General features: G+C 32.0%; 1 protein-coding gene across 1 annotated transcript in view; it reads right to left on the reverse strand.

Moving 5' to 3' along the window:
- Positions 1 to 21,957, reverse strand: part of LOC143245650 (bridge-like lipid transfer protein family member 1) — a 252,531-nt gene that overhangs the window by 166,326 nt on the left and 64,248 nt on the right. Inside the window, 10 exon segments of the mRNA XM_076491999.1 lie at positions 1,497 to 1,675; positions 9,117 to 9,368; positions 9,762 to 10,656; positions 10,706 to 10,840; positions 10,970 to 11,117; positions 15,073 to 15,253; positions 18,070 to 18,250; positions 18,289 to 18,967; positions 20,845 to 21,026; positions 21,029 to 21,138. Of these exon segments, the coding sequence (XP_076348114.1) occupies positions 1,497 to 1,675; positions 9,117 to 9,368; positions 9,762 to 10,656; positions 10,706 to 10,840; positions 10,970 to 11,117; positions 15,073 to 15,253; positions 18,070 to 18,250; positions 18,289 to 18,967; positions 20,845 to 21,026; positions 21,029 to 21,138 (2,942 nt within the window).

A 21,957-nucleotide genomic window follows, 5' to 3' on the forward strand; every position in this document is an offset into this window, starting at 1 on the left:
ACAACTTGTTATCACACAGTGAGTAAGGATAAGTTTTTAAAACATTATAATATTCCACCTTGTACACATATGTTGACAACTTGTTATCACACAGTGAGTAAGGATAAGATTTTTTAAAACATTATAATATTCCACCTTGTACATTATATGTTGACAACTTGTTATCACACAGTGAGTAAGGATAAGTTTTAAAACATTATCATATTCCACCTTGTACACATATGTTGACAACTTGTTATCACACAGTGAGTAAGGATAAGTTTTTTAAAACATTATCATATTCCACCTTGTACACATATGTTGACAACTTGTTATCACACAGTGAGTAAGGATAAGTTTTTAAAACATTATAATATTTCACCTTGTACACATATGTTGACAACTTGTTATCACACAGTGAGTAAGGATAAGTTTTTTAAAACATTATAATATTCCACCTTGTACACATATGTTGACAACTTGTTATCACACAGTGAGTAAAAATAAGTTTTTTAAAACATTATAATATTCCACCTTGTACACATATGTTGACAACTTGTTATCACACAGTGAGTAAGGATAAGATTTTTAAAACATTATCACATTCCACCTTGTACACATATGTTGACAACTTGTTATCACACAGTGAGTAAAATAAGATTTTTAAAACATTATAATATTTCCACCTTGTACACATATGTTGACAACTTGTTATCACACAGTGAGTAAGGATAAGTTTTTAAAACATTATAATATTCCACCTTGTACACATATGTTGACAACTTGTTATCACACAGTGAGTAAAAAAAAAATAAGTACACATATGTTGACAACTTTTATATCACACAGTGAGTAAATTAAGTTTTTTAAAACATTATCATATTTTCCCTGTACACATATGTTGACAACTTGTTATCTTTTTGTGGGAGGTAAGTATAAAGATTTTTAAAACATTATAATATTATCACCTTGTACATATATGTTGACAACTTGTTATCACACAGTGAGTGGGATAAGTTTTTAAAACATTATACACATATGTTGACAACTTGTTATGACAACTTGTTATCACACAGTGAGTAAGGATAAGTTTTTTAAAACATTATCATATTTCACCTTGCACACATATGTTGACAATTTGTTATCACACAGTGAGTAAGGATAAGCATTTGTTTTAAAACATAATCACATTCTACCTTGTATGCATATGTTGATGACTTGTTATCACACAGTGAGTAAGGATAAGTTTGTTTTAAAAGATAATATTCTTTGAGCTTCTACACATGACTTAAAAAATATCTTCCAACTTTTATAAAAATACTGACAACTTATTACTGAAGTCCATGTTCTAAGATATAAAAATTTAACCATAAATTCATTGATAGAAAGAAAATAAAACATTCACTGTTAGAATTCACACCAATGTATTAAAACACTCCACTAATATTAATCTTTATCTATTAACCAAAATGTGTACCCACCAAAAAAAATGTTCCTTTTCAGGAATTATAACTTACTTTTTGTCAGATTCTTGAGGTGGTCTTGTTGGGTCTGTGTGTGAGCTTTTGTCTCAAACTTGGATTTTTGTACAGTGTGGTCTACTTCATCAAGATCAACCTTGTGTTCTTTCAGAGGTTCATACTTTCCATTTCCCTTATAGCCTTCAGACACATCAGGAGCAGGAGGAAAACTGGCCCTATTGGCAAAAATCAACCAAATTACAATAACATAGTTAGCACCACACTATTAATGTGGGAACTATATAGTATTAAAAGACTTGCTCATCAAAACACATCACCATCTATTTTAATATGTAAATATTTAACATTTCTTACATGAATCAGCCAAGCATCTGCAGGAAGTGGAGTATTTTGATAACTGGTGATTTATGGTTATTTCAATAGCTTCCAATGAATGGAGCAAACCACAACTTATAAAATAAAAATGAAAAATTAATTAAAATATGACAATCTGAAATCTATATGGATTGTAATATTATGGTATCATACTGACCATTTTATCATCTTTATAGGTACTCTTTACTTGGTACTTTTAACTTCAGAATTGCTGAGGAAATTATCTTGTAATGCATCATATATCTAATTCAACTTCATCACAGCATCTTTAGTCTTTATCATGTTCTTAGTTTCACAAAATGGTCACAAATGCAAATGAACTTGGCAGGGGTTTAGTTTAGAGAGAGAGAGAGAAGAAATCCGAGGAATTCTCTCCCCAACAGGGGTGGTCAGGAACGTTGTGGTTCCTCTTCATCCCCCCACTCATGGAAGATTATTTACTTTTACATGGAAGTTTTCTTGTAATTTGATTTGACTTCTTTAAGGTGATGAAGTGAGATGGGGCATTATGAAAATTATGGGTGAGAAGGGGGGGTGAGACTAAGGCAGCACAAGGGAGTTAGGCCAGGCTGAAGCCTGTAGTCCAATAAGCTGATGAGATATCAACTCAAACAGCACAATTTGGAGCCAGGCAAGAATATTGCCTTGGCTGGGATTTAAAGATCCACTGCCTGAGATTTGGATGTGGGGGGAAATGGGAATGCCCAAAGAAAACCCACTTTCACAGGACAGGTGCCAAATGTTTTTACCTGTCCTGTGCCTGAATCTGAAAAGAGATAAACAAATACTCATGTTATTTATAATTATGTATTTTGTTGAGTGGTTTGTAATTGTTGAAATATGTTAAATGGTCGGATGTATTTTGTAGGAGCACTGGCTAATTTACATAATGACACAGTTGATTACTGTGTTCTGCTTTTAAGTAATATTTGTATACTATTTCTGTGAGCTTGTTTCTAAGGGTGGGTAGATTACTGATTTTGTGTATGTAGTTTACAGGTGTGTATGTTGGTAGCCAGTTTGCTGCCCTTAATATTTTATTTTGTTGTATTTTGACCTTCTGTGTGTTAGACATATTGTATGTGACTTGACATCCATATTCTAGTAATGGATGGATGTAAGCCTTGTATATTTGGATGGTGGTCTCTGCTGAGCAGTTTGCTAGATATGGTCATCAAATGTGAAGCGTTTTTTTGATGGATAAGCGTATGTTGTTAACATGCTTTTTTCAGTCAATCTTGAGTCAAAAGTGATGCCAAGGGATGTGATGTGCTTGCTCATGTTAATAGGGCGAAGTTGCCGAGAGATGTTTACTTTTCTAGAGTTTTTCTGTGTCTTTTAATTTCCTATAAAAGTAATTGCCTTGTTTTTTTGTTGGGTTTAAAACCACTGTCCACTTGTTGCTCCAGCTTGAGACAGTATTTGGTGTTTCCTGAACACGAGACATGGCCATTAGCAGGTTTCTAGAAATACTCCAGATAGCAATGTCGTCTGTGTATTGTTAATTGTAAGTGTAAGTTAAACTATGAAAAGGTACATCACTAATGAAAATAATGTAAAAGAGTGGTGAAAGGACGAATCCTTGGGGTTCTCCTGCATTTATTCCAAAAGATTTTGATAAGGTTGACTCTTACTTGAGCTATCTGTTGGGAAATTTGATATCCATTTGATAATAGTTTGATTTACTTTCAAATTACTTAGTTTATACTTAATGGCATTATGCCAAACACTGAAGTGTTTTTTCCTTGTTTGTAGAATTGTGTTTTAATGGCTTGTGTATGGCTACAGTAACTTGCTTAACATAGTTGTCTAATTCCATTTTATTGTTAGCATGTTCAACTAAGTGTGGTAGATGGGAATCAAGTGTAGCGTAAAAGTGAGCCAGTCAGTTTTAGTGCATGTGTAACACTAAGGAAGTCATGTACCTCTCTTTGGGGCAGTGGGGGTGAATCATACAGGAAACAGGGAAGTGGTCATTGGTGATTTCATCACATACAGTAAAGTTAGAGATCCTGTTTACTGTGTCCTTGGGAGCTATGGTGAAATTGAGTACATCATAGGAACCATTGGCAACAGAAAAGTGTGTAGGTTTATTAGGTGCATGTAGTTTATAGAAAGAAAACTCATTATAATTGATCATCTGTGTGTGTTTCTGTTTCTCTTCTGTGTGGGGAATTAAAGTCCCCTATAATAATTGGTTTCGGATTACAATCCACACATTTTTATAAAAACTTAATGTCGATATCTTTTGAAGGAGAACAATATATAGCTAGGATAAGGATTGTTAGACGGTTGTTAAGGTGTATGTTATAAAAAAGTTTCATTTACGTTTGATTTAAAAGTATCTTCTATCGAGATGAGATGTGATATTTCTATGCTAAAGTAAATTAATATACCTTTGCCGTTTTCAGAGTGAGGTATACTGTATGTAATAAATCCAGGGATTGTGGTGTTTTGTTTCTCTGTGCAAAGTGTTTCCGAAATTATGACGATGTTGGTGTTAATATGTTTATTTATGTTGTACCTTACTATCCTTTTATCTTTGAGGTTTACTTGGCAGTTGGTATGTAGAACTTTAATGTGTTTCATCATTGTGCTGTGCTACTTCTCTTGCATAAATTTTAAGTGATAAGTGATGTGGTTTGAGGTCAGGAAGGTGGAAGCAGTATTTGGCCAGGCTACAGAGAGCCTTGAATGACACATGTCTTGACTTGAAAGCGAGGAATTCACTTAATTTAATTTACAAGGCTAGTTAGTAAGTTTGTAGTGAATTTGGTAGGGTTGAAGGTGTGAGTTGTCTTTGTGTGTGTTGTTCGAGGTTGGGTGGTTGTATTAGTGGTCTGTGAGACAGTTGGAGTTTCTAGTAGTGGTTGTTTTGTAGTATGAGGTGTTGAAAGGCTGCATGTTGGTGTTCACAGTGTTAAACATGATTCTGTTTCTGATCTGTGTGTATTTGTAACTGACTGCATGTGACAGTTTGAACATATAACTTGGTTGCACAAAATACTAAAACTAATCATTTCTTACATGCGAGTACAGTCACCCAGTTTATGATACTACTGTGCCTGTTGTTTTATGTTTCACTATCTATGCAGTAATTAATAGATGAATCTCGATTCAACTAGTATGTTAAATTGACTGACATATTTTTAAATAAGTTTCTTTCCCTCACCTGGACCCACAGTGTAGTTTAACTATTACATTCACAACTACATCTAGAACATTTCAAACATGTTTCATAACTACATAATTTTATAAGTTACTGGTGGCTCTCATGGTCTTGGGTCACCTCAGTGACTTACACCTCACAAGTAGTGCCACACTTCTTTCTTGTCAGATCAAAATAACCTAAGCCTTTCCAGAATTCTTTATATCCACATCAAGATATTATGCAGGTGTTAAAACAGGCTAATTAAAACTATAACTCATTCAATAATTTATGTAATACACACTGCTTACCACCATTATACTTTATTATTAAAACTATAAATCATGTTAATAATTTACATAATACACATAACTACCAACCACCATTATACTTTTATTATTAAAACTATAAATCATGTTAATAATTTACATAATACACATAACTACCAACCACCATTACACTTTATTATTAAAACTATAAATCATGTTAATAATTTACATAATACACATAACTACCAACCACCATTAACTATGTTATTAAAACTATAAATCATGTTAATAATTTGCATAATACACATAACTACCAACCACCATTATACTTTATTATTAAAACTATAAATCATGTTAATAATTTACATAATACACATAACTACCAACCACCATTATACTTTATTATTTTAACTACAAATCATGTCAATAATTTACATAATACACATAACTACCAACCACCATTATACTTTATTATTTTAACTACAAATCATGTCAATAATTTATAGAATACACATAACTACCAACCACCATTATACTTTATTATTAAAACTATAAATCATGTTAATAATTTACATAATACACATAACTACCAACCACCATTATACTTTATTATTTTAACTACAAATCATGTCAATAATTTACATAATACACATAACTACCAACCACCATTATACTTTATTATTAAAACTATAAATCATGTTAATAATTTACATAATACACAATTGTCTATAAGCCATTATACTTTTATTATTAAAACTACAAGTCATGTCAATAATTTATAGAATACACAACTGTCTACAACCATTATACTGTATTACCTTTTTTCTTTATTTTGTAGAATGATTTCAAGTTGTAACATGAAAGATTTGTTTATCCTAAGTAGCTCTAAGTTCGTAACAGTATATGTTTATTTATACTTAAATTTTATTGGTTCACTGCACTTTGAACTCATGTTACACTACCGAGTTGCATTAAGAATAAGCTTTTGGTGTGCATGTCTTATGAAACATTATTATATTATTACTATCATTTAATTTTACCTAATCTAATCTCTAAATAAATTCATAATTTTACATTTTAGTTTCTTTTATAACAATAAATATAAACATGAAAAAGAAGAAAGAAACTGTTTACCCACGCCTTTGTTTACTGTCAACTGTCAATGGCACTTGAACCTACTTTTTTATACTAATGGTAATAATGTACTAAATTATTTTTATTTAATTAAATAATGCACAAACAATATAAAACAAAAGCATGCAAAAAGTAAAATATCTGACTTTGCTATTATAATTTTTCTGGCTTTCTAACTATGCCACAAGAGTTGTTACAAATTCATCTAAACTACTCATCTTTCCTGTGGGAATGCAGCTCATACTAACAGAGAAATTAATTTTAATTAATTAAAACAATGTAACATAACACATTATTTGATTGATAAAAACCCTAGCTCTGTATTTGTTATATGTAATATAAAATTAAATATAAGAGAGAATTATTAACAAATCCTGAAAGGGAGGACATGACAAGAGGGGTCTGATTTTTTACTTGTTGGCTCTGTAACCAAACAGAACTGTATACTATGAATAATATGGTTTGTCTGAGGAATGACAATTTAACAGTGAGTAATGTATGTTTCATTGTATCCTCACTGGGGGATGATGGATAATGTAGAGAAAACACTAGGGAAATTCAGGATTGTTTTAAATATTGCCTTATAAAATTAAGAACTTAAAATTATATACTATTAAAATATGGATTATTAGCTACAATTTTACGTTATACTAATTGATATAACATAAAGAAAAAGTAAGTTAATTAAATTTGAATGTAAGTCACTAAAAGCTGGTGACTTGCACAGTAAATGATGCCTGTGCGGGAAAGGTTAGAGCTTAAAAAAAAACACAATAAAAAGTTTTGTCATCTTTTATTTTTGTTTACTTGATAGAAGTTATTAAGAAATGACAAAATATCAGTTCTAACAAGCTTCTGAGTTAAAATTTGTTGAAACAGATTTCATGGTTCAATTTTGAAATTTGATATTAATGTATGTGCTCAACATCTGAAAAACACTCACTTGTCTGCCACAAATTGATAGTTTATTATAACTGCATTCCACTAATTAAATCATTATTTTATACATTTGTACAGGGTGGTGTAATGTCACACCCATTTGGTGTTATGTATAAAAATAACAAAGTACCAACTTTCTTCCTTATAAAAGTAAATGCTGATATTACTGATTGTGAACCTTGAATCAATAAGTGCTTAAAAGTTAATGACCATCAAATTGAATATTTACTGTAATGAACAGTAACTACGCTTTGTGATGATGGTAAACCCACTTAAGTTCAAATGTATATCAAGACAGCTGGTATGGGTATTAAAACTTTTATTAAAATAAAGTAGGGAACCATTTTTTTTTTACTTCTTAGATCATCTACAGGTTAACAAAGAGAGAGTTTGCAACTAACAGTTGTCAGGCACAGGTCTTAAGGACAAGCACATAAACGTGTATGAGACTGTAGGTGGCATTGCAGTCAAATGTAACCTGAAGATGACCCAAGAAGGTTGAAACATTGTTCTTTACTTTATTTTAATAACAGTTTTAACACCCATATCAGCCGTCTTGATTAACTACTTTTGTTTAATTATTGTTCAAAGTCCCTTGTGATGTTTTTGCCACCTTGAATGTAGTTAGGGGAGAGAGATCTACATCTAATTAGCTTATAACAACACAGAAAACAAATGGTAATTTCAGTAAAAAAATTTTATTATAAGGCCCCTTGTCTGTCTGTCTGATTATATATTCATAAAAATAAGATACATTGTTAAATATTTGTTAATAAAGAATCATCTCAGGTTAGTCACTAGACATACTCTGACAAGAAGATGAAACTAAAAGAGATAAGAGATAACTACTTCCAAAGAGTGGTTAATTAAAAATCAGTTCCAAATTTCAATTCTGTTAACCTTAATTGTATCCTGAAACAGGGTTTCAAAAGATTCAGTTACATGTGATGATATCACAGTCCATATAGTTAAATAAGGGAATTTTTCATTATACATCAGAAAAAATACAAGCCAAACATTGACTACATACAGAGTATACACACAGAAATAGATCATTCCTTTACAATATGTGAATGTTATAACCACGAGTGACTTGTAAATGTTAAAAGTTCTCATTAAAATAAGTTTATAACTTGGTATATATTTTGTACAAATGGCCTAATAATAAAGATAGTTGGCAAAACTCAAAACCTTTTATTTACAAGGTTGAACATTTCTGAATTTACTTATTCCATCTTCAGTGAAACCTGAAAACAGTGTTAAAAAGACATGCACTAACAACAATATCAGTAGTTTACTTAGTTACTGTTTTAAATTGTAAACTTGAAACCCTGTTGTTTCACAACGTAATCTCTAATCTTTCTTCATTGTTGTTGTTGTCTTATCCTTCCAGTTACCACTTACTATGATTGTACTTAATAAGTATCTTTCTAAAGATGGAATAAGTGTATTCAGAAAGATGAAATCTTGAAAATAAACTATTTTGTCAACCACTTTTATCATGTTTGTCCCATTATGAATCCATTGTATAACTGGTACTGAAATGTGATTTATAGCATAGTTTCATGTTAAATGTCTCACATTAAATGCACTAAGTAATCATGCCAACAAATGTTTTCAAGACAAATCACATTCTTTACACTGGATGTCATAATTTCATATCTTTTGGTGTATTGGTAATGAAACTTAGGCTAATATAAAGATTACACTATTTTAGCTTATTACAAAAGACAATATCCTTAATAATAATGACTTCTGGTTGTTTAATTTTGAATCAGAAAGTGTGATTACCTATCAGTGACTGTCTTGGTTTCTGGCATTGTATTATACAAGTCCAGAAGGTAAAACATTGTCCGCCAGCAGCGTGGCTGAAGATCTTTTACATCAGTTACCAGATTGGGTTCTGAGAGAGGAACTGAACACGAGTCTGGGATGTCTATAGCCACAGATTCACTGGGTGTTATGCTCAATGGACTAGAAGGCCTATCATCCTTTACTGTAAGTTCTAGAAGATTGGTGTAACCCTTAGTACTAGCTCTTAGCCTTTGTGAAAGGGAATGAGGACGTTTAATACCTACAGAAAAACTGGTTCCTACTGCAGAAGATTTCTGTAGGAGTTGGTGTTGGAGTGGAAGGTTTTGAAACACTAGTGCCATGTGGTGAGTGTGGGTGGAAAGTTTCTGTCTGGCTATCTGATGATGGAGTACTCTTCTTCTGAAGACCTCTTGGACTTTCTTTCTCTTTCAAAGAACCAGGTCTTATGGCATGTAATTCCGACCGTGTTTCTTTGATATTTTCATACATCGTAGAAAATTGGTGCAGCAGTCGTAGCAGAGGCATATTTATCTGCTGAGCAACATAATTAACATTAATGCTGAAGTTGATCACACATGTTGTATTGGGTAATCCTTCTTGTGTAAAGACAAGAGCTGCTACTTTCCATCTTGTTCCAATCCTTTTTCTCCTTGTTCAAAATCTCGTACATCCTTAACGTCAATCTCAACAGAAAACCTGTCACAGATAAAGGCTGGAGTGTCCATACTAGTGTCAATGAAGAACTTTCCATGAGATGCAGAAGAATGAGCAAATGGTGACTTATTTTTGTGGCGAGCATTGTTCTGATACTCAGATTCCACAATATCAATTTTCAGCAAAGAAATACCTCCTGAAACAGAAGCTCTAGGACCAACAAGCTTTGATATAGAAGGACTACCAGTCTGTATTGGAACTCCTAATTTGTCTAACAGCACCTGAAATATCACATGGGCATCTGCTAACTGGGTTCCCAAAGGAGCAAATGCCACCTGAGGAAACACTGATGATGTATCAAGATCACCACTATTCTCTGATGTTAATGTGTTCATTTTTGATTCTTGATCATTTGGGTCATTATATCGATATTGATAGTTAGACAGGCCTCCTCGCATGTAGTCTTGTTGACGAGCCATCCACTTATACAGATCTTCATCACTAAAGTTTTCTTCTTTTTCCATCATTCCTCTTCTTGGTGTGTCAATGGTTGATGTGGGGAAGTTTGGTTCCATGCTTGATAAGCTCCATGTGGCAGATTTTAGACTGTGGTGACTTTCATTTCTTTTCATGTGGGATGGATGCATGAAGAACCCACCAAGCCTGCTGACAGTTGGAGCATTGCCTGCGTAACGTGCCGGAGAATCCAAAGGTCCACCTAGTAAAGGAAAAGCAACACTAGCCCTTGAAGATCTGGGAACATAACTTGGCAGTCGTTTCTTTCCACTTTTTGTGACTGCACCTCCATCTTGCGTGTCTGACATCATGTTGGCTGCTGCTAGAGTCTGTTGCAGAATCTGGACTGGAGAACACTTTTAATGTATCAGCTTTGGAAGATTCTGCTTTCCCACCATTCTTTGAAGAAAATCCTTGAGGAATAGAACCACCTTCTGCAACTAACAAGTTAGTAGTCTCATCAGAAATTTCACATTCTTCTAAAGAAGTTTTCTCTACATCATCCTGTGTGGACATATTTACTCTTTCACCTGCAAAGAAACACTCATAGGTCGTAAACTCTTCCAAACCTAATATTCTGTTCCAGCAGAAGTGGCACATACAAGATGTTCTTCCATTGTCGACTAAGAGCCATTAGTCCATGGAACAATGCTTTTAACTGGGGAATGTGTAGGGAGACAAATTTTCTTCCACCTCATCTAGGTTAACTTGATTCAAGTATCGTTTTAGAACAAGCACAAGTTGACAAGATGGGTCTTCTTGTAAAGTCTTGGCCAAGGGAGTTGCTTTGGTAACCAAATACTTGCTCTAAAATATACAAAGTAAACTATAAACTGGCAAAAATAATTTAATTATGACAAATAATATTTCATTATTACTTTTACTTGTCTTGTGTGTATTATTTTCTAAAGTAAGTTACATAGGTTAAAAGTAAATAATGAATTGCTACTACCCTACCACCATGAAAAGTATTAAAAATCAACACAGAAGAAACACTGAATTAATCACATAAACCAACACCCATTAAAAAAATGCTAATTGTTGATCATTACATATTTTCCTTGAAACATTTTGTTAGTTTTTAAAACCTTGAAGTGAGCTCTGAACAAATTAAGCAGCCAGTAAAAGAATAACTTAAACTGCTTAATAATACACTAATGACACTATGTTTTTATGTCAATGTCTCTAATATACAAAATAAATATAATTTAAAAGTATCATTGATTGGTGTGTTGTTCTCAAGTTCACAACAAAATAAACTAAGACACAAAATCTTTAGTTTTCTCACAGTTTACATAACTACTTCATTCACTAATTTGTCTAATAATCTCTACTGTAGAGTACATTTTACAAAGAGCTATAGAACTGGGCCCTAAGAATGCATGTTTTGGGACCAGCTGGCTTCGTAAGTATATCACAAATACTTGTCTAAGACAGATAGGTTTGGTTTAATGGGAAGAAAAGACAAGACTAGCCAAGCACAGCTGATGGTGGAGAATTTCTCCTGGATAGTTTTGATTGAAAAAAAAAACAAAGTGACAAAAAAATAGCAAAGCGAAAAGGCATGAAATGATAAAGCACAATACTGGTAGATAGTTTATTAGGTTAAATGTACAACACTAGTAGATAGTTTATTAGGTTAAATGCACAACACCGGTAGATAGTTTATTAGGTTAAATGCACAACACAGGTAGATAGTTTATTAGGTTAAATGCACAACACAGGTAGATAGTTTATTAGGTTAAATGCACAACACAGGTAGATAGTTTATTAGGTTAAATGCACAACACAGGTAGATAGTTTATTAGGTTAAATGCACAACACCAGGTAGATAGTTTATTGTTGGTTAAATGCACAACACCGGTAGATAGTTTATTAGGTTAAATGCACAACACCGGTAGATAGTTTATTAGGTTAAATGCACAACACTGGTAGATAGTTTATTAGGTTAAATGCTTTGATTTGTTTGTACTTTATATCTAAAGTAGAAACTACTTTATCATTAAAATCACTCATATACTTTACCTTGAATGTTTCTGGTTAACATCTACTATAACAGAATAATAATACACTATATGCTTACCAAAAATCATGAGGAACTATAACTTGTGTTGTATGTATAAAAATTGACAATAATAATAACTTTATGTTACTTCAAAATCAATAAGGAACTATAACTTGGTGTTGTATAAAAATTGATACAATAATAATAACTTTATGTTACTTCAAAATCAATAAGGAACTATAACTTGGTGTTGTATAAAAATTGATACAATAATAATAACAACTTTATGTTACTCGCAGAAAATCAATAAGGAACTATAACTTGGTGTTGTATAAAAATTGATACAATAATAATAACAACTTTATGTTACTGTCAAAATCAATAAGGAACTATAACTTGGTGTTGTATAAAAATTGATACAATAATAATAACTTTATGTTAAATCAAAATCAATAAGGAACTATAACTTGGTGTTGTATAAAAAAATTGATACAATAATAATAACTTTTATGTTACTTCAAAATCAATAAGGAACTATAACTTGGTGTTGTATAAAAAATTGATACAATAATAATAACTTTATGTTACTTCAAAATCAATAAGGAACTATAACTTGGTGTTGTATAAAAAATTGATACAATAATAATAACTTTATGTTACTTCAAAATCAATAAGGAACTATAACTTGGTGTTGTATAAAAATTTGATACAATAATAATAACTTTATGTTACTCAAAATCAAGGAACTATAACTTGGTGTTGTATAAAAATTGATACAATAATAATAACTTTATGTTACTTCAAAATCAATAAGGAACTATAACTTGGTGTTGTATAAAAATTGACACAATAATAATAACTTATGTTACTTTAAAATCAATAAGGAACTATAACTTGGTGTTGTATAAAAATTGATACAATAATAATAACTTTATGTTACTTCAAAATCAATAAGGAACTATAACTTGGTGTTGTATAAAAATTGATACAATAATAATAACTTTATGTTACTTCAAAATCAATAAGGAACTATAACTTGGTGTTGTATAAAAATTGATACAATAATAATAACTTTATGTTACTTCAAAATCAATAAGGAACTATAACTTGGTGTTGTATAAAATTGATACAATAATAATAACTTTATGTTACTTCAAAATGAATAAGGAACTATAACTTGGTGTTGTATAAAAATTGATACAATAATAATAACTTTATGTTACTTCAAAATCAATAAGGAACTATAACTTGGTGTTGTATAAAAATTGATACAATAATAATAACTTTATGTTACTTCAAAATCAATAAGGAACTATAACTTGGTGTTGTATAAAAATTGATACAATTTAAATCAATATCAAAATAAGACAACTATAGCTCATATTTCATCTTATATCAAAATAAACAAACCAATCATAAAGTGTGTAACATAAACAAACCAATCATAAAGTGTGTAACATCACTTTAAAATGAAGAGATGAAATATATCACATTACATCAAACCTCACAGAATAAATATGACTCAGTGTCATGTTACGTCAGAACTGTCCAAACAGTTATAATTCAGCATAATTTTGACATCACAATTAATAGAAGAATGTAGTTCAGTGTTACATCAGACCACAGCTGACAGGAATTGCCATATTTCTTGGTGTATAAAATAATATGTTTTACACTTAAAACAATGCCTGATTTTACTCTTGTTCTATACACATTCAAAAGATAGAGTTCCAATAAAAACTCTACAATAATTACACATTTAACCAAAACTACATTGTTTCTTTACATTTTGCTTATTTCTTTGAGTAAGTGCACTGACATCATGCTACCAACTGCATGACAATAACATTTGTAACATTTGTATGGCAAATCACTCTTTTTTAAGGTTTAATATTTTTGTAATAGAAAAGAAGTTCAAATGTTATGAAAATTGTTAATTTTATTTATTACATGTCTGTAACTTAAGTTAAGCTGCACTGTGCTATCTCTAACATTTGTGGTTATAATGATTAGCTCAGAGCTCAGGATAGTACAGTTTAAAAACAACTTATAAAATTTTTTTAACAAAACTAACATCCTAGGCTTGTTTGTCAACAGAGGTTGTCCTATACACTGAACCTGAAACAAATACAGTTAATTTGCTCAAAACATCCAGGGTTGTCTTATACACCAGCAAATAGAGTATAACTCAGTATAACATCACATTTGAAAGGAGAATTGTCAATGTTGTGTATACATATATGTGGGCTGGGAATTCTTCTATTGTAGGTGTTTGTGGCTCATTGGTTATAAATGTCAACAATAAACAGACAGCACACAATCCATTTGTTTTAAGATAATATATTAAAAACAAGTCAACCATATGTACAAAAAAGCTTTGCACAATACGATATCAGTGTTATCTAAAATTCTAAATAATTCTCTTTTTCTTTTGTCTAGAGTCAACTTAGACTGATCCAATTACTTTAAAATCCAAATGAAAAGCTATTATCACAATAGCATCAGTGAATAATTCACTTACATTACCCCATGGGTTACCACAGTTGTATCATGAACCTTAAATAATTATCTCCTTTCTTCAGAGTTCACACAAACAGGTTCAGTTGATCTATAACACCCTTCAACAAGACAAATTATTCACCTTATCTGTATTAAACTGTGAAACGCACTTCAAAACATCACCCATTTTCTTTCACTAACTAATTTATAATGTACTTTACCAAACCATTTACCTTATGATTCAATCAACCCTCTTACCTTTACAGGCATGTGTATACTCTGCATTTCTAAAGCTTCGGCCATCAAACAACCCATTATGGCACATGCTCGCTGTTTTCTTTGCCTATCTAGTTTTCGAAGGGAAATGAACAGACGGTCACACGGTTTTAGCCAAGCATTGATGGAGGGCGTGGCAGTACTCAACAGGTGCCAATCAAGTCTTTAAAGATCAATAACACATTAAATATTATACAGTTAAATAAATTTAAACATTAAATACAACATATGTAACACCACAGTAAACTAAGGTCTAGTGATTTTCTGAAAATTTTTCCATAAATTGATAACCAAAGAATCCAGTGATTATTGTGAATTTATATCTAAACAATGGATTATGGTCCTTTTGACGTTAGACATACAGAAAGATAAATAGTAGTTATATTAGTCAGTAATAATGACAGACATTACGTTCTAAGTAACAAAAAACAAAATGTAATCATAAACTGAACAGAGCCAGTGGTAATTAAGATTTGTAATACTACAACATGGGGAAAACACTGCTGTTCCAAGTTCCTTGTGAGTTGTGATTGGACCTAAAAATGTTTCATCCAAGAGAGGCTGAAGTGAACTAAGCATGTGGTACAGTTGCAACAAGATCTTGTTTACAAAATGTGCATCTGCTTCTAAACCAAGAATATAGTTGCCTGGACATTGGAATAAAGCAGGTAATCATCACAACATTAGCAGATCACAATTATATCAATTGGATGCCATGGCAACATGCAGACACATCTGGGCCACATATCAAATTTCTAGTGATGTATATTTGTGATATTCTTTGAGAAACTTTGCAAGACCTATAACAGAAGGTTTGACATAAAATGTATTGTAGAAAGAACCTCAGTTATCTTGATTTTGACCAAGTTTAGAGTAAAGAAAAGACACAAAGTAAAACAATGAAAACAGTGTTGATGATGGACAGTGCCTTTACTGAAACTTTTAGAAATCTACAAATCTCTGTACCACACAGGGAAAACATGACATTATATAGATATTTCTACAATGATTTATTTTTTTAGGTTATATGTGTTACCTACATCACTGTTGGCCATATCATTCCAAACAAAAAATAAAGGATGATGTACTCTCCAAACTATCACATGATCCATCCACTGCCTAGTAATACCACAGAGAGAAGCTACACAGCAATTGGTAACTAGGTTAAAAGGAAGTGAGTCACTTTCTTAACCAAGGTTATACTTTACACCTACCTACATGCATAAGCATGAAAACTTTAGGTGAGATTTAAATGTTCAATTAGTGAAATAAAGAAGACAAAAAACACCTATTATGACTATGTACTACTTTATTCTGTTTATAGAAAGGCTCAAAATAGCTCAAAAGACGATTAAAAACATGTGGAGCAACAGACTTTTCAGAAACGATTCTCACTTCAGCGAACATTCATATAACATGAAACCCTATTTTCAGAAAGAGACATGATGGGCTGGAATAAGCAGCTGTAGATGTATTTACACTACACAAAATGGCACCAGTAACATCAATCACATCCAATGAGCCTTTTTGTTTCACCATATGTTAGTACAACAGACTCTAGAGTATTTGTATTATAACACCCACCATACTGTACTAGTTTATGCATTATTGGAGTGGCCTAGTGATTCTTGACTTCAGTTCAATTGGACAGGAGGCTCTCAAGATACACAACACATTCTGTCCAGTGACCCTAAAGATGTATTGCAAACAGCTCTTGAAGAGCAGTAGCTGAGAAAAACCTGTTTATAATGACCATACAACACCATGAACTGTAAGAGCAGTAGCTGAGAAAAACCTGTTTATAATGACCATACAACACCATGAACTGTAAGAGCAGTAGCTGAGAAAAACCTGTTTATAATGACCATACAACACCATGAACTGTAAGAGCAGTAGCTGAGAAAAACCTGTTTATAATGACCATACAACACCATGAACTGTAAGAGCAGTAGCTGAGAAAACCTGTTTATAATGACCATACAACACCATGAACTGTAAGAGCAGTAGCTGAGAAAAACCTGTTTATAATGACCATACAACATCATGAACTGTAAGAGCAGTAGCTGAGAAAAACCTGTTTATAATGACCATACAACACCATGAACTGTAAATAAACAAATCACTCAACAAATACTTTTTCACAAGTTCTGAATGAGCAAACATTACTTGTTTTTATCCCACATAACAAATCACCAGATATCCATTTTGCATAAGAAATGAACTAATTAGATGATTGATATTATTAAATAAAAGTTGTTTTTGTGCCATTGTGGTTAAAGTTTTATAACTTCCAATTAAACTTTAATCATTTCTGAAGAGAACTACTGATATTTTTCTTCTTCCAGTGGAAATACTTAAAGTGCATGAAACTTATTATAAACTTTGAAACATTACCTAGTTTCAGCTTGAAAAAATCCATACAATTTAATTTTATATTTCCAAAAGTGTTTAGCTTGTGAAATTTGTAAAATTTTGTTGAGAGAAACACCATTATGAAAGTATCTCTTTTGTCATAATATTTTCTTTTTTTAATTGCTGATCAGAAACTTCCATTTTTATATACATTTAGTACCAACATGATTTATGTAATTTAACCTCTTTAATTTGATAGTTTATTTTCTTGAGAAACAGTTATAACATCCAGGTGTTCATCATAAAAATCAAACAGCAAAAATTTATTTTTTCCACAAATAATATTGTAATCAGGAAAAATATTCACACAGAATCATAATAGATGAAATTTTCTTAGAGTAGTCCAACATATTAAAATGATTTATTTATTGTCCTTTTACTTACATACATACACATAGACAGTTGTTTTGTAAACAACATAATAACAAGATTTAAAGTTCTACATTTAACAGCCTAAAATTTCTATTTACCTTTTCCTGATTGTCTTACAATTTTCTACTTTGTAGATTATGTTTCGAACTTCCAGCAGAGATACAAAATAAGACAAACATATTCTACTTTACTTACCTAGTAAAGTCTATTTTCCGTGTATTAGGCATACGAGGAGGGGCAGCAAAGTTGAATAAAACTGATTTCAGTTCCACAATGAAGGAAGACGCATCACCTATCAATTCAGGAAGATTCAAGTCCTTCCCGCCATCACTGCTACTTGAAGAGCTGCCACACTCTGAAACACACCCATGGAAAACTGAATCGAGTATCACTTGAGCCACTAGAGGATTTGACTTGCGAAAGTGTCTTTAGACGGTGATGTTTCCCCTGCTTTCGTTGATTTCCCTGGTTCCTCACTCACTTTTTCATTTGGCTGTTGATTTTCAATTTCTTGAGGTTCAAAACCAGCTCGTTTGACACATTTCACATTTATATCCTCTAACCTGCATTCAAACATTATAAATCCCACCCATTCCTCTTCTCCGCTTTGACCAAAGTCAAAAGAATCTTCATCATCATCTTCCACTTCATCAGTTGGAGTCATTCTCTCAAACGTGAAACTCACTTTGCTCATATAGGAAGGTATCACTGTCAACACAGCATCCTTCAAGATGGTACTGTTGTTCTTCAAACGGCGAAGCTGTATGTGGATTGAGTCAATGGATGCAAGAACAATATTTTCTACTTCTTGGGTTTCACTGGTTTCTAAGGTAAGTGATTCCACAGGTAAAGTGACACTCCTTGCTTTCTTAAGAGAGCGATCTATAGGTTTTGGAAGAAGCACTGATTCCAAAGTGTGGTCCGAAAATGTCTGTATTTTTCTCTGGGCTGTACGACTATTATACAATTGTAGAAGAAGGTTGTTCAAACGAACAGCCAGTAGTGACACACACGTTAAATCCTTCAGGTTGTCCAAAGCTGAGAATGATATTATTTCTTCCACAATGGAAGCCTGCATTATACTCATGTTAACCTGTATAGAAGAAATAAATAAGACATCTATTTGCTCAATAGTTGCTTTAATATAAAACACAAGACAAGAAACATAATTCTATCACAGTGTATTTTACCAATAACTGTCTCGACATAAGACAAGAAACATAATTCTACCATAGTATGTTTGATCAGAATGTGCTTTAATCCAACACATTAGACAACAAACATATCTCTGTCACAGTGTATTTTACCAATAACTGTCTCGACATAAGACAAGAAACATAATTCTACCATAGTATGTTTGATCAAAATCTGCTTTAAACCAATATGATTAGTGCCAACACAATCCTCAGCCATAATTTACATATTTCAGAGAAACTGTCACTCAGAACTACATGTATTGCATAATATCTGAGGTTTTCACGTGTATACAAATACTAAGTTAGTCAGTTTAAGCCTAGCCTTACATCTTTTATATTTAGCTGTTAAGACAAACTACTTGTAACTTAACTTGATCAAAACATACAATACAATAATACACATTAAGATTTCACTGAATTTTAGTTGTTGTCCACTGTTGTATTCTTTAACGACAGATACATGTATAGGTTGTGTTATGGTGTTACCCATTGTTCTCTTACAAACAGATAAGTAATAATTATTGATGATGAGAAAGCCACTTGAAATAAAAATGTATCTCAAAATGGCTGGTATGGGTATTAGCACTTTTATTGATAAGGAGAGAACAATGTTTTGACCTTCCTAGGTCATCTTCAGGTTAACAAAGAGAGTTTGCAACTGACTATTGTCAGACACATCTTAGGGGTGAGAGTATAAACAGGTACAGGATTGTATGGGATGTTGCAGTTGGATGTTAGGTTATTAACTAGTATAGGTATAAAGATGTTCCTTTATATTGGTTTAATTTTGGTTTTAGTTTCTATATAAGTAGGGCTTCTTTAATTTTGTGCTTGTTTATATTTGTTTCCATACTTAGTATCTGGGTGTTTTCTATGGTTATGTTGTGTTTATTTGATTTGCAGTGTTCAAAAAATGTGTGAAGATGTTTTTTTTTTTGTTCTTTGAATCTAGTTTCCATTTTTCTGTTTGTTTCTCCAATATAGAAGTTGTGGCAGTTGTTGCTGTGTTTGTCAGCATAGTTTTCATGTAACATGAGCTTTAGTTTTGTACCTGGTTCTTGAAAAACTTTGGTCTTTACTGAAATGTTGTGTTTTGTTATAAGTTATTTTCAGATGTTGGTTATTTTTTCACTGATGTCAGGAACACAAGGTATACAGCAGTGTAAGGTTTTGTAGTTTGTTGTATCTTGGGATTTATTGTTGTCTGATTGTTGTTGGTCTAGGTTTGACTTGTTTTTTTTCACGGTTTTTTGAGGACATTTGTTAATGTTGATGAAATGTTGTTTTATTTTGTTGGTTTCATCATTAAGTTTATCAGGTGAACATAGTTTTGTGGCTGTGTTTATTTGGTTTCTTAATATATTGAGTTTTTGTTTTATTTCATATGCTGAGTCCCAGGGAATGTGTAATCCAGTATGGGTAATTTTTCTGTGTATTTCTGTTTTAAATTGTGTATCAGTTCTAGTGATCTTGAGGTTAAGAAATGCTATATGGTTAGGTTTTTCCTGTTCACAGGTGAACTTAATGTTGGGGTGTATCAAGTTAACGTGATTGAAAAAAACTGAGTGTGTGTTCTGTAGATGTGAATCCAGTAATTGTATCATCAACATACCTGCACCAGTATAGTGGTGGGTGTAAGGCTGAATTGATCACTTGAGATTCAATCTATGTCATAAAATGAATCTAGTGACCTGGTATCCAGGATTTGTCAAGCGTCCTGGACTAGTACTTTAAATTGGTCATAAATACATAAAATACAGGTGTCTATACTTGCCTCTGAAACCTGCACAAAAATGTGAAGCCGTTCTACTTTAGTCTCTTCATAGTTGTTACCACCTAAAGAACCACTAGGACTAGCAGCAAGAGATATCTTTGGGTTCTTAGATTCTTTCTGTAACTTGTCGCCAGCTTGTTTTTCAGCTTCAGCTCTCAGCTGTCCAAGATATAACACTTTTTCCTTTTCAGTTGGTTCAGTTTTTCTACATGGTGAGAACAAGCTGTATGCAAGTGATTCAAGACAGTCAGGGGATGAAGTCCAGCCAGCGTAGGGCCGATGGCATCGACAAAGCTGAAAAGTAATTGCAAAATAGTTTTTAATGATTAAAACCTACTTAAATAAAACACATGAATAAAACAACCTCTTATCTGAAAATGAAACATGAATAAAACAGTTTGATGAACATAACTACATTGCAAACAAGTGGAAAAGAACTACTTTTCAGTTAACTATCTTGATATATATGTAGTAACCTTAAAGCACTATTTTTTTGTCAAGTGGAAAAACTACTTTTCAGCGAATTATCTTGATAGATATGCAGTAACTTTAAAGCACTACTATTTTGTCTAACATTCTCATGTACAGACTGTTACCAGTAGTTTTTGCATTACCACTGTTTGATTTTTTGTAGATTCCTACTGCCAGTTTGTGTTAGCACTGTTTATATATATATATATAGTACAAGTAGATTTCTGTAAGCACTGCTTCAATCTTTACATACAGATATTTACTACTACTTTTCGTTAGTATTGTCTAAATCTTTATATTTATGTTGTTTGAGTCTACATATATATATTGTCAATGCAAGTTCCTGTGTTAACATTATTTGCAGCTTTATATTTAGATTGTTCACGCCAGTTTTTGTCTCGCATTGTATGATTCTTTATGTATTGTTACTGACAGTTTGCTTATGTAACAAAATTTGTACTTTTTCTTGTTTCTGGGCAGAAAGTGTTATTTCCCAATTGCTTATGCCTAAAGTAAATGGAAAAGACCTATTTTTATTTAACTTTGCTTTTGTGACCTGGATAATGAAATTTTCAAATTTACCCATTTTCCAGAACATTCCAGGTAGATTTAGTGCTGAGTGGCTGATAAAAAATTTTCTCT

Source organism: Tachypleus tridentatus, chromosome 2 (assembly GCF_004210375.1).
Source record: "Tachypleus tridentatus isolate NWPU-2018 chromosome 2, ASM421037v1, whole genome shotgun sequence".
NCBI classification, from domain to species: Eukaryota; Metazoa; Arthropoda; class Merostomata; order Xiphosura; family Limulidae; genus Tachypleus; species Tachypleus tridentatus.